Source organism: Channa argus, chromosome 11 (assembly GCF_033026475.1).
Source record: "Channa argus isolate prfri chromosome 11, Channa argus male v1.0, whole genome shotgun sequence".
In the NCBI taxonomy this organism is placed as follows: Eukaryota; Metazoa; Chordata; class Actinopteri; order Anabantiformes; family Channidae; genus Channa; species Channa argus.
This window is the reverse complement of record NC_090207.1, coordinates 20,435,009-20,450,233: the sequence shown is the minus strand read 5'-3', so window position 1 is coordinate 20,450,233 and position 15,225 is coordinate 20,435,009. Positions and strand designations below refer to the sequence as shown.

General features: G+C 37.8%; 1 protein-coding gene across 13 annotated transcripts in view; it reads left to right on the top strand.

Moving 5' to 3' along the window:
* Positions 1–15,225, top strand: part of rimbp2b (RIMS binding protein 2b) — a 73,060-nt gene that overhangs the window by 25,147 nt on the left and 32,688 nt on the right. For all 13 annotated transcript variants that reach the window (XR_010915567.1, XM_067521485.1, XM_067521477.1 and 10 more), the window contains exon 2: positions 10,585–10,668. Coding sequence is in view for 11 of the 13 variants with exons in the window: in XM_067521477.1 (XP_067377578.1) it covers positions 10,585–10,668 (84 nt within the window). In the remaining 2 variants the exon portion in view is untranslated. The remainder of the gene's footprint in view (positions 1–10,584; positions 10,669–15,225) is intronic.

Sequence of the window (15,225 nt, the reverse complement as noted above, 5' to 3'; positions counted from 1 at the left end):
CTATGTTATTCTAACATTAAGATTGCTCCCTTTTAGCAAGAAGATAAAAGTAAAGGTATACTTATTATATTGGTTTTACAATCTGGAGAGCAAACTAATTGGTCACCAGCTGTTGAAATGTAGTTAATGAATAGCAAGGCCATGGAGAGCTGTTCCCTGTACCCAGTACAACTCCTCCCTGCAGGATGGAGTAGCATATGTCTGTGGCTCTGGCACAGGATCAAAGCAGGAGATAGGGCACCTCAGCTGATGACAGACCCTTTGGTTATTCCAGCTTCCGCTCCCATTGTCTGGGCCCAGAAGATGAATAGGTTCACAGCAGCTAGTGTAGAATTAGCGTTTGTTAAGAGTTTACCATTACATTCTGATGTAAACTGAGGCAAAGCCAGTGGATGTACAGTGGTATCACGCTTCAAAAATTACTGGTATATGATGATTTTGGACATAATTGTCTAAGCTAATGAATCCTAGTTGTTTCAAAGGCAGCATCAGTTTGTATCTGAAGGATCACGATATGCACCTTGTAATTGTCCATCTTATTCTACCTTGACATTTCACAGGCCATTGATTTGGCATTACAGGGCATGGGGATAAAACTGGATCAGAACAAATAGGACAGCATGTAATATTTTGTGTTATAATCAGCTTATATGGTTAAGGCCCAAGTGTGCAGACAGACAGTCTGGATCGATGTGAACTAATTTGATCATAGCAGGTTTGCGAGTTACTCTTTCTTTGTTGGGTTCTGACTTAGAGGGGTGCAGATGTGAGAGCACAACCCTTCGTAGAAACAGAGTGAGTGATTCTGGCAAATTCAGGACAGCACAAAGAAATAGCTTCTCCTTTTACTCATTTGGATGTCTTATGATATTGTATGTCCTTCTGTTTGTTTGTATCATAACAGTCAAATAATTTATTTTGATTTATATTGTTTTGTATCCATCAGTCAATTTTGGTTTTTAACAAATCATATTTTTTGTATAGTCTGTCGATACTATGACATCTTATCATTGTTAGCTACAAAGACTAACCACACATTTAATAAACATTTTAACTGACAGCAACTCACCTTCTTTTTTAACATGAATAGCCAAGTGTATTGTATTAGTGGATCATGATTCATGGTTTGTTTATGTCTTTTGACATTTAACATTTTGACCTTGAATGGGGGTTGATAACAGTAGAAACACTGAAAGCCTAACGTGAATGTGCAATCTGAGTTTTCTTATATACCAACATGTTTTTTATGGCTATCACATAATAAGAGGGGAGTTCTAATGTTTTGGCCACCCTATTTAAAATGAATGAGGGGGCCAAACCTAGAACCATCTCTTCTTATAATGCACTCCAGTACAACTCCCCCACCCACTATGACCTCAGTAATAAACAGAGAGTACAATTATCACCTTTATGATAGTTTCAACTTAAACGCTGAGAAATTATTATTTATTTATTTACAATTAACATTGTCAAAGTAGAATTCATGGCAGAGCTGCTGTATTGATTGTGTTAGATTGTACAGGTGTACCTAATAAAGTGGCCATATAATAATTATACTGTACTTAGAAAACCGCTGTTCCATTTTGGTATGGTCAGTTGTTATTACGTTACCATTATTATTCCCATGAGACAAACTTAGAAAGACTCAAAAAAAGCCGGATGGACGGAGAGACAAAGGGCATGAATGCACCCTCTAGTGGCAGGTTTTTCTTTTTCTTGTTTTAGCGCATTCAGCTTTTATGTGTGTCCGTGTGACTGTATCCAGCTGTGATCCTCTGCTGTTTTATGTGATGTCTGATAAAACACATTGTATACCACATTAATAACACAACAATTCCTCCTTTGTGGTGCAATCAATCCCTAACCTTTACAGTGCTTTTGAAAATTTGTGTGGTTAGTCCCAATAAAAAAATGTCAATCATGAGAGATTAAATGTTACCATGTGAAATGCATCGAGGTCTGCCCAAGCTTGGCCAGCAAAAGCAGCTGGGCATGAGTAAGCCTCGGGGTCTGTGAGTGGGCAACAGCAGCAAGCATTCAGCATTTACATTGTTGCAGGAATCATTAGATGTTCTATGTGGACCTTTTGTCGTTCGGCTGCCAAAATGAAAATAGAACAGGTTTTTATTTTCTGATCATAATGTGGTTTCTGTATGCAATGATGAATTATTGAATCCAGTATTGTTGACTACCAAATTAATAGAAATTGAAGCAATGCACTGTGGCCCCCTGAGTCATTGTTTAGTTTCTACTGTAGTATAAATTCGGAGCTTATCAAACATACCGTCCTCTTTCTGGAGCCTCTCTCTCACACACAAAGCCTTTCTTTGAAATGAACCCCAAAATTCTTAAGCTCAATGTATACTTGCGTTTAAATATGTCTGTATGCCTATGCAACAAGGTGCTAGTATGTAGCCTGTGTTGAATGCTGCGGTAGCATCAGTTGCATACCTGTTCAGAAATTACTGCTACGCATACATAAGCATAAACAATCCAGGTAAGTGCTGATGGGTAGTATCAAACAAACTCCAAAGCAGCGTTAATCACATTGATAATGGATGTAAAAGTTTGGGGGGAAAACTTACTGAGCTTGTCCACAAATACAAACATCTCTTTTACATGTAATTTATGTTGTTGTTGCCATTTCTGCTGGGATTTCATCATGAACTTCTTTAAATGTTGCCATGCATCTCCTCAGTTTATGCTGTGGAAATCTTAAGCCTTTTGATTGCTAAGAAGCACATTCTTCTACAACACACCAACACACCGAGGTCAGACCTCGGCGATAGTGGTCGCTTCATTTAGGATTCTACAGCATGCAGAGGCACATGGTTCCATGTGGCAACAGAGAATATAAGAAAAGGGAAAAAAAGAGAGAGGGAAGGTTAGGGAATTCAGCCTAGGCTACTCCTTTGTCACTGCTGCATGATGTTTAATATGCCTCAGAGGATGCCTTGCTGAGGTCTTGTAACCGGTACAAAATGCTGCAGAGCTGAGGAGCTTAGACAGTAAATCCTGCCTCCATCCCATTTTTCATTTTGCCCCTTCTCTTTCATTTGCATTCCTATCTAGGCCTCACTGCCTTTAGTTGCTGTATACCTCTCAACATTTATTCAGTGTCACTTTTTTCCCCTCACCTCACACTTTGCCCCGTCCTTTCTGCTCTGTGTATAATTTCTTTTGTTCAATGTGTGAGAGTTTATGTTTGCACCGGGATGCATTTGTTGACCTCTTAGAGTAAAACCAGTGTTTCAGCAGACAGTCTGCATGTTGCTATGCGTATGGAAGCATACATACAGATACAAACATGCACACATACACACTTACACACGTACAGTATTAGTGGAGTGCAAGCATCTGTGCCTGTGCACGCAGACTTAGGCTGAACGAGTTATGTAACTTACTCTACCATTTTAAATGATTTGAAATCACGAGAGGCTGCTGTGCTGGATTAGGTTACTGAGTTTTTTGGCCACCAGTTTGGGCAGTATAGCCATACATTCAATTATGCCAAGTGGAACGAGTGCTTGGGTCTAACAAAGTGAAAATACTACTACACCCCCTCACTGGCCAATAGTTAGCATTGGTACTCTTTGGTTTGGCCTTTCCAATAGCATTTCTTCCTTTGGCTGCAAATAACAAATGCATAACAAGAATTTGTGTATATACTGTATATAAGACCACTGACATTTTAAGAACCAGCTATAGCTATGTTCCACTGTTAGGGGTGATTTACTGTTTGTTTTTGGGCATAACTACTCCCACTAAAAAGTCAAGTGCTTCCGTTCTGTTTTTCAGTTTTATTACAATGTAACTTAGCTGAATTATAGCCCACTGCATATCTGTATATTTTGTTTAAATTTCAGAAATGGAGCAAGTTTTACTCCTGTTGATCTCTCTGTTTATTTGATATGTTATTCAGATATTGCTGTTTGCATAGAAAACTTTTCAGGGTTTTTTTTTTTTTCTCAGCCATAGGCAGGATTATTACCCATCATTACACATCATGCATATTCAAAACAACAAGGGATAAAAGAGAGACAGAGGGAGAGTAATGAGGTTACCCCTGCTTGCCAGAGATTATATGCAGAGCTTTCCCAGCTAAAGGATCAGAAAACCAAATGCTGAGAATAGGACGAGGAAAGCCTCCTGTGTTAATTAGTTATTACAAAAATAATAATGCAGTATATGAACCTCATTTCTTCAAGATGCTGTTATGCGTTACAGTCACAGCGAAGAGTCAGCAGGAATAAAAATTGTTGAAGAAAACCATATATATACATACATTAAATAGCACATGCTACTGCCGTGTTGTCCCAAGGGAACTCTCCACGGGGCTGAAAACATAGCTCCGTTCTGAGCACAAAGTTGAGGTTCAGCTGTTTTAAGCTTTGTCTTTTTGTACTAACAATTTTCTTCTTTCTTTTTTTTCTTTCTTCAGTTTTAGTAAATTAAACGATTAAGACAATCGTCAAGACAAGCCCAGATATATAACACAGTATGCAGTCAGGTTAAGTAACGGTACTGTAGGTTATTTAATACCTTAAACAAAAAATAAATCCTTTGAGTCAGAAGAGATATGTCCTGTAGGCCTCAAGTAGTGAGCATCGCAAGTTCGCACAGCCAAACCTACATTTATTTTACAGTTATAGAAAAAAACAAAAGCAGCATTAATGATTGCATTTAGTTAATGACTGATGTGTAATCAATTCTCAAAACTGTGATTGATTTTTTTGGTTGAAATGCCAATAGGTTGCTACTAATTAATATGAAAACTTTTGCAGTTCATCATTGCATTTCAGAAACTTTGTCAGTTCACTATGGTTGGTGTAGATTGCTTTGAACGCACCTAACTTGGGGATGCATTTGCATTAGTGCCACAAATGTAGACCTAGCCTAAGGGGATGGTCTTTCTCATTTGTCTTCATCTGCTGTGCAGTAAACGCCTCTTCACTTATACAGGAGCTCATTACTCACAATGGCAGTCATTTGAATCTTTTATCAGAGGGATTTTTAATTGAACATTGGCAAATGTGCTCTAAACAAATGGGCCTCAGCAAGCCTGAGAGCTGAGTCTTTGAGTGAGTGTGTGTGTTTGCAAGTGTGAGTGAAATATTCATTGTGCATGTTAGCACAATGTCTTAGCCGTCTGGTTCTAGAAATTGCGCACACGGGATACCAGCCGACATGGAAGATGGCAATCTGTGGATGCTCTGTGTGATTCAATTAAATCGTACGGGGACGACATACTAGTTTGTATACTGTTGAGTGAAAAAATCCTCTTACTTTCAAAAAGCAAAAAGGGAATATTTTTTTTATTAAGATAATATTTTATGTACAATAAACCATACAACCATCTGTTTTTAGAAAAAGCCAACATTTAATTCTTAAAATTTCAAGTTCTAACTCAATTTAGAATAACTGGTGCCCCTCATCACCAGAGTTAGCACTTCGAATTTCAAGAATTAAAGGTTGTCTATTTTTCAAAAGACCTCAAAATGAAAGTGGTGATGCTTCATTCAGCTGAGAGAGAGTTTTTCTAATAAATCAGCTTTCAGTAAAGATAACGAGCCCAAATATCTCTCTTGTTTGGCTTTTGGTTGGGTATTGTTTTGTTACAATTCCATGTTATGTACAACCATAACTCTTGTCCTAACTTGAAGTAAATCCCAAATGCACTGTTGGAACTATTCAAATATACTTTACTTTTAGGAATCGTAAAACCCCCTTTACCTTAATCTCAACTCATCGTGGTAATTGGGAGTTTCGCCATCAAATCTTCATATCAGATTACTTTTATTTTATGAACCTTTCTGTTCATGCGACTCCTCAAAAAGATGCAAATACTAATGCACACTTGTACTTGTATATACATGTATACTGTAGTGGAACAGGATCACTGGCAGTTACAATAGAAAAAGGTCTAGATTTAAGGGGGGAACTGACACTTTCCTGGGGTGAAAAGCCACAAGGTCACAGATCGCAGAAAGGTCAAAACTTGTTCCTTCTCCTTCTGCTCGTCCTGTTCTTTACGCTCACTGTCATATTCCCCTCCTCACCTGGGGTGAATAATAAGCAGATGTAAAATATCTTCCGTTTGAATGGATTTCAGTGTATGTATATTCCAATTTAAACACAGCTGTGAGTCCTGCTGTGGTGTGCACATTCATGCATGCTCTCATTGAGCGTGCATTGTGTGCTCTGGACTTCTGGTTGCTCCACTGGTGCTTTTTTTAGTCTGGCCCAGGGACATGTGGTGCCATTCTACCAGAGTAAGTGTGTGTGTGAGTGTGTGAGTGAGTGCACTGGTAGCACACACTGACACAGATAAAATCATGTTTAATTCTATACCCTGATCTCGGAATATCCAGCTGCACTTTTACTCTCATCCATAGCAAGGTTGTTCCTCGTAGACTGGTAGAAAGCTTAGACTGCTGATAAACATAGAATCTAGCTGATGATGTAACATTTTTATGCATTTTGTGCTGTTAGAGCAGTGCAATATTTTTCTGTGTGCATTAAAAGAATGCCATAAACCAGCCATATTAAAATGGGTATATCCTTTACTCTTGAATACATTCGAGCTTGCCAGAAAGTGTTACCTCCTGATTAGATTGAAGTCACAAAACAATGTAGTATCTCAGCAGGACTGAACACATAGGCTGCTTTGATGGGGATATTCCATCTGCAGCTGTCTGAGAATCCAGCAGAGATTAGTTTTCTATAACACTATAGACTAAACAAGATATCTTCTAGTTATGTGTTGCCTCGCATTGCACACTGGGAAGAAAGATGAACTTCATTTCATTGAAACTCTATCTAATGCAGTATTCAGCTGTCATCTCAGTTAAAAGGCTGCTTGATGAAAACATACCAGGCATTCAAAAACCTCAAGGGGGAATGCTAGGTATCAGCTAGGCACTGACAGAACACAATATTATTACAGACTGGCAGAAAATGCAATCTACAGTACGTGTGCAAAAAGAAGAAAATATAAACATCTAAATCTTTGATCAGTTCAGTTTATATATCCATACTCAGAATAGACTTTTGAAAAATAGTCTAACATGTTTCAGCAGAGCACAGGTGCTAATAACAAATCAGTTAGGTGTCAGTGATAGGGCTCTTGTATTGTGCTAATTTTTTTTACTGGAATCCTTAAATGGAAAAGAGCCATAGAACTTTGTTTAGTTATTAGTCCATGCACAGTGTAGTCCACACCTACACTGTGCATGGATGTGGAAGGCAAAATATTCATTCAAGGCGGGGTTTGCAAAAGGGGGTAAATTTTTTAAAAACCTGTTCATCATATTATTTACTATAGTGTAGCTTTCAGTTGTCACTTCACTTAAACAGCTGCTTGATAGAAACATATGAGTAATTAGAAATACTGAAAACAAAATCTTAAGGTATTACCAAGATACTGTCATTCTTACATCATGACTAATAATAAAGAATGTCATTGTATACAGGGTATATACAAGCGTGTTTGGATACATTAGAACAGAACTTTGAAGATATGGTAAAGCTATATATTTTTCCTGCAAACAAGTTATGGCAAGGACTGTAAACATAAGATGCACATAACATTAACAATAATGTGTCAATGCGTCAGTGTGTAATGTGTTAATGTAAATTCATCATGCCTCACATGTGCAGAGGTCAACAGTGCAACAGACTACTGAGTAGGAATGTTGACCCATTTCAGTTTTTTATTTGCACTCGATCAGTGCACCGAGTGAGATTAACAGAAATTATAGTTTTGGTGATTCAGTTTCTCCCCTGTCTGTCTCCATGTTTATCAGAGGGCAGGACAGCTCCACTGCAGGCACACACACACATGCACACACGCACACGCACACAAACACTCACAGCACCCAGTCAGCTGAGGTCAGACATTCACACGTCTGTCTGTACTGTATCAAGCGCTAACTGTTTAGCCTGTTTAGCCTGTTTGTCAAATAACGTAATAACTGAGCAAGTTCTGGTGGTGTCTATTATCAGCCCGCACACCTGCCCCCCACCTCTACCAGCTGTTCCAGGGAACCACATCCGCTAGAGAAGAAAAGAGGACGAGTGAGTGACAATGACTGATTTCAATAAATAATTTAAACCTCGTCCAATGATTAATATCAGGACTTACTTTTTCTTTATATAGATAAAAGTAAAGGGAATATATTATTTTTGACTTTGTAGAAGTGAATTCATTTAATTATTAATTAATACCTTTTTTATTTAGTGTTGAGTTCATTAGCCAAGTCAGCAAGGACCATAAGTACCAATTGTCCACCTTTAAGAGTATTAATACTTGTAAAATGTAGCTTTAAGACAGTTTCTGAACAGAGAAATCATGTGTAATTAATTTCCTATTATTGTGATTACATATGTGCAACTGTCCATACAGTGCATGCAGGGTTAGTGGGAGAGAGAATGAATACATTGTAAGGATTCATTCTTTCTTCATTATATTATATTAAAAAATATATATTAGCAGCTAGTCCCAGGGTGGGCTTTATTAATATCCAATCAATTCAGCAGCAAGATAGGAAAAGTGACAGAAGTCTGTAAGAGAAACCCTTCTCCATGAGAAACCAAATCACCATGAACAATCTGAAGTCCCAGAATTATTTAAAAAATACACAACGCACAGAATTATTTATATAAATACCTTCACAAATTCCGCTGCTGTAATATACATTGATCAGCCACAACATACTGGTGGTGTTGATAATGATATGGAGGACAAGAGTCAGCATGGCCATTTTAAGCAGTCTGTGGCTGCACACAGCAAAATGTAATAAACTGTGTGCAGAGGTGGAGAAGTACACAAACTTAATACTCATGTAGAAATGTGAGTATTGGCCTATAAAAATCTAGGACCATTTCAAATCATTTACTCAAATGACAGAACAAAGCAGATTATGAACATGTTACTTTAAATACAAAAGTAAAGGTACTCTACTCAGAAGAGTGTATTTTAACCAATATTGATTATAGTAATTTTGGCAAAATGTACAGTAAGTAACAAATAAAAATCAGGGTCAAAGGTAATTTGTTGTACTAACAGGTGTTTGACCCATACTAATACATCAGCATTAATTAACTCCTATTATTTTTACATTGAAACTAGCAAATGGTTTTAAAATTGTGGCTGATAACAAACAAAAAGTTTTACTCTCTTTCTCCAGTGTTTGATGTAATATTACATACTGCTTAAGAGCGTCATTACAAAATATCAGTCCTTATTCATCTAATGAATATAAAACAATATTAATTATTGTCCTCATGTCGTTAAACAAATACCGTGTGCCATGCCAAGTTTTTTTTGTTTTGCATGTAAAATGCTGGTCTTTTTAAAATGTATTTTATAATTAATATTTCTTGCTGTTGTACATCCTAAGAGTTTTCTGCAGCCCAAGCTTTTAACACCTCTCTGCAGCTTTGAGCCTATATTTAATCATGGGTTATTTCTTGTATTATTTGGCCAAGTTGTGTTCAAAACTGATTGAGGTATAATTGTAAGTAAATCTATTAGTGCAACACATGGTTTATGTTGAATGGTTGCAGGTTGTAAAATTGGACCCATGTAGGTTTCTGCTCCGTAAAAAAGTCTGTAAGGACCTGTTTATTATAATATATATAATTAATCTAAAATTTGATAAAGCTCGGGACCAATGTTAGGAAGTTGCCATATCAGAATAACAATACATACAGCAGGATATGACTGATTCTGTTGCAGCGACCAGAGATTTAATTAATGAAGTTGTATATTCACGTGATCAATTGTGCACAGCACCTCCATCCAATAAGTTATCATTTATGCTGCTGTGTGACAAATACAAGTGTTTAATCATCACACAGAAAAAAAAAACTCTACGAGTTGTTGTGAGCAGCTCGGTCATCACATACAGTAGAACATTAGTACTGATGACTCTAGATCACAGGAGGATTGCACCGGTATGGGTGATACTGGAGGTAATTTTCTTTGTCTCATTATGTTCATCCATAGATTAATTTGCTACACTAATTTGAAAACAAAAGTGAGGCAAATGGAAAGAGGCCATATAGGAGGTCTCTGTGTGTGTGGGTGTGTGTGTGCGTGTGCCTTTGCGAAACAAAGCAGATAAAATATCTCCTCCACAGGGAATAAAAACATTAGGTGTGTGTGTGTGTTTCAACTACACTTGTCTGCTATGGACGAACATGTACATACATGTAACTGTTACAAGTTTCATATAACACATTCTCACGATACAAAAATACCTGAAATTATATCAAATAGAAGCAATTGAAGGCTGGACAAATGGAGTCAAAGCTTTTAAACAGATTTCTGTTGTCTTTTTTTTTTTTCAACGAAAACATTTTGTAATATTTATTAGATAATCTCTGGAAATCTCTCTGGTTCTCACACAAACAAACACGCACACACACAAACACAAGTGACCACAGGCACATACACTCACACGCTTAAATGCTGCTGAATAATAAAATGTTCAAGCTCCCTCTTTTCCTGCCTGGTGTCAGTGAGAAGCTTCTATTCCTGACAAACTATAGCAGCCATCTTTTGTTTTTTTCTCTCCCCAGGGGACTGAGATCAGCACCAAAAGAAAGGAGTGTGAAGCACTTGAGGCAGAGGTGAAGAAAAAGAATCAAACATGTCAGACTTTGGTAAGTGCTCCAGAAATATGCCTTGGCCTCTGTGTGAAAGGATGGAAAATGAAATTGATTTGTACCCAAAAGCCTTGCCTGCTATCATCACACACAAACCTCCCCTGAGAAAATGAGTGGTGGCCTATTGTAATGATAACTTGGTTTTCAGGCGATGACGACCGGAAACTGCAGTATTTGTGTGTTGGGTTTGTTTTAGTAACACTTTCCAGCAGTAATTATTTTGGGAGGAAATATTGTATACGGTGCTGTTACTGGCTGAGGCGAAATGGTTTTCCATTGTTTACACATTCATCTGTGGAGCTCCCTTTTCAGTAATAGTGAAAATTATTCAGAGATATATTACACATGAGTCAAGTCGTGTATTTTTATATAGTGTTTGGTAATTCTTAAAGGACGTTTTCTCACATTGTCCCAGAAATGTCATTCTTCCTGCTAGAGTGGCTTTAATTTCAGAAAAAAAGAAAAGTAAAAAAAAAATTAGATGGAGAGAACCGGTGAAAACAAACTTTTACATTTTAGCTATGTGTTATTTGAATGAAGACCATGAATTAGCCTGGTGTCATTCTGCTTTTTCATTATGCCATTCACAGACAGTATCAGCTAATGTGAGCCATGCAGTCCAAAATCAAAAATGGTTAATTTTGCATGTAGCAAATTGTTAATTTTGCACGAGTAACCTCAAAGACTTTAGACATTCATCAGTCCTCAGTTAGACACGTAGTCTACAAATGGAGATGATTTGGTACTGTGACTACTCTCTATGGCAATGGGCACCCAGCCAAGATCTCTCCAAAGGCACAATGCAGAATCCTCAGTGAGGTGAAAAAGAACACTAGAGTAAGAGCCAAAGATTCGAAGGATTCATTGGAGCTGGTGAACATTTCTGTTTATGAGTCAACCATACAAAAAACATTGACCAGGCATGGTTTTCATGGTAGGATACCATCGAGGAAGGTCTTGCTCTCCATAAATAACATTGCAGCACTACAACAACAACAAAGTCCTGTGACCAGATGCAACAAAGGCAGAATTGTTTGGTGTAAAAAGAGAACTGTGTACCAACATGAAAACATCATCCCAACAGTGAAGTATGGTGGAGCTAGCATCATGATTTAAGGCTGCTTCGCTGCCTCTGTACCTGAAGTAGAGGGGAAGATGATTTCCCAAGTTTATTAAGGTATTTTACAGGATAATGTTGGGGCAGCTGTAGCTCAGAATAAGCTGGATGATGAAAAATCTGCACGAAAGAATGGTCCAAAATTCCTCCTGAACATTGTGCAGGTATATTCGACAGCTTTTGGAAGTGCATGCTTAAAGTTATTGCTGCAAAAGGTGGTTCAAGGTGGTTACCCATTACTTTTACTACCATGACTTTGTATTTTTAATGGGTGTTTTCAGCTGTTTGTTTTTTAGCTTAGAAATTTGTTGAAAGTTTTGACTTTGGTGAAAATTAGATCACATTTCATCCCCAATTTATGCAGAAACCTAGGAAATTGCAAATAGTGCCATTTCTTTTTCTTGAAACTGTATTTACATAAAAGCAGGAGATGGAGGGATTCGCCAGTAATGTCAATAAAGATTGTGGTCCTAGATCTTTCAATTTGTTCGCTCATGCACCCAAGCCCTCCTCTTCAGATGAGTTTTCTTTGTGTGTGGCCCTCTGTCCCAAATAAACCCTCCATTAGGACTGTTTTCTTTGCTGCCCTTCTCTCGCATTCCCTGCCCAAAGCAGCACTCCCCTCCTCGCCCATTGTCAGCCTGCTGAGTCTGAGAAAAGCTACCCAAAGGACAAACTGTCCCCAAATGGTGAGCAGAAATGGCAGGCTCGTCTCTACAGACTGGAGCACAGCTGTTATCTCCTCTTGAAACGAGCTCTGAGAACTGAGACGCAAATGCAGACAGGAGCGATGAATATTATTGAGAGGGGATGGCAAGTTGACAGTAATGTCACTCCGTGTTTGGTCTAAACTGGCTCACCCCTCTCTCTCTTTTCGGTTTTTCTCCTTCTTAGGTTAACGTAAGACGTCCACATACAGAAATAGGTGCAGCTGTTAGCAGCTCAGGGCAGCTGCTCTGCTGACAGATTTTTAACAATATATGACTGACAGCCTATACAGCGTTAACATTCCCACTGGTTTCTCCTCAAAGTGAGCTCAAGCAGTTTTGTATAGAAACACATAGTCTGACTTGGTATGTAAGTGACAGTAAACACTGGCATAGCCATCTGGCACCTCTACCTTTCTGGGTATCGGGTGTATAACTACAGGCCATCAGCAGAGTATGCCTCCACTAGCGTTTAAGGCCTGTTACCATGGCGACAAGTATTAGCTGTGACAGCGTCGCTCCAATATGTATCGGTGCTAATCTAAAATCAATATTGAGGTAGACAGCAAGCTGACTCAACAAGTTCAGGGACAGGACTGTGGAGCTGTGCTCTCAGATGTTGCACAATAGCCAGTGTGAATTCTCTGCCTTTGTGGTCAGCTTTCAATATGAGCTGCTTGTAAACACAAACACCTTCTGTCAGCGATGTGATTGGCAGCTCTCATTGCTTGGACACATGGCGTGTCTTTTAGGTGCTAAAGCAAAAATGTCAAATTAATTTCAAGATTAAATCTAATGTTTTTCTCTTTTTTTGGCATATTATACAATATCATTAGTCTTGTAAACATTGTGCACCTGGCTTTGTACTTTATATTCATTATATGATTTCTTTATTCTTCTACAGCATTGCACACAGTGGTGTAGAGGAAAAAAGACATCTTGTTAACATAAAGCACAAACATATGTGGTAATAAAATGGTGCAGAGGACTACAAGCCATGTGTGAGGGAAATATGTAACTATACACGGCACAGTACAAGTGTAGTGTCAGTGCAATTTAAGTACTTTTAGTTTAGTATAGTACTGATTGATATTGTAGGCATCTTGTCCCAGATTTGCTAAAAGTGAATTTATTCCCCACTGCCATCTCTTAATATCCATCCATATCACTTGCATGTTGTAGAGCTTTATGAGTCTCCCTGTCTCTCCTCCATTGTAGCTCCTCCACCCTACACCCTCAACTCCCTAAAGTTTCTTGGGTCTTTTACGCAGATGCTACCTCCTAAGACTGCTTAAAGGAGGGTCAGCAGTGCTCCCCCCACAATAGTATTGCACTGCACGGCAAGGCAGTGTAAACCCGCCTGGAATGGGCTATAGTAAATAATATCTAAAGCTTATTGTTTAAAGATTTTTGCTAACATCAGTTATATTGTTTACCTTTTATCAGTCTCCAAACATTACAATTCAATAATCAATTTGTATTGTATACATTTTATGCCTACATTGGTGTCAGTATTTCAAGAAAATCTCAAATGGCAAATCCACATCTGCAGAAAACCTTTGGTTTTTAGCTGATTGTTTGAGGAAGCTCAATATAGGCCACGGTGTATTCAGCACAGAATTCCCTCCATTACTGGGCTCACAGGCTTCCCACAAAAATGTCTCGCCAAGGGATTATGACGTATACTGATCTGTTTAAAACATTGAGAATAAAGGACAAAGAAACAGCTGATTCTCTGCGTTCACAACACTTTTGTTTGTATCACTGTGTGTGCTGTCACATTGAAATTCTAAAAGGGGGTTTTAAATGAGGATGGCAGTGATAATCAACAATAAGCTGGATTTTTAGAAATATTTCATTGCATTGCATTTCATGCTTTTTTTTTTTTTTTTTTGGCAGTGAGACCACAGTAAAATGGGAGTTCGCAGTTTGTTTTTTTCAGAAGCTGATTGTCTTTCAGAAAGAACACCTGAAGGCTTAGCCAGGCCACATTAGCTCTGAATTGAAGGATCAATGGATATGAATAGAAGTGCCGATAGAATCTAGTACTTGTATGGGAAGCATTAAAATTGACCCGACACAATTGATGCAGGTTGAAATGCCAATATTTTTTGATGTACAGAACTGTAAGTGAAATGAAATTAATGGAAAAGCAGATATCAGATGTGACTAATGTACTGTCTTCAGGCTGTTTTGACTTATCGCTGTTTGTCCTTTACAATATTTCTCCTCTAAAGTATGCATATGTACACCTTTATCATGATACTCATGTCCATGTTGGAATTTGCTGCTATTATTGTGGATACATCGTCATCAAATACATAAATAGAGATATTGTTTACAGATTTTCCACTTGTCACAGAATAAATATTTTCCTTGGCTTTCCTTATTATATTTATAAATGTTTAAATTATTTGTACATTATAAACTATAATTTGAACACAGTCTAGTATGTTACTGTTGGTAGGTTTTGCGTCAGTACAGTCATGTTTGTACCGTAGGTTTCTCTAATTTGCAATACTATTTATTGTTATCATAAATCTCATAAAGAAAAATGCGACTGATAACAAGATCAGTAAATATATCATAGTAATTAATGATGCATTATATATTTATTAGATCTTGATATGAAGTCATATAACCCTTACTAAAAAGACAATGACTCCACACTAACACTTGAACACAACTTTATACCACATACTATTTACTGTATGTACATACACAACCCTG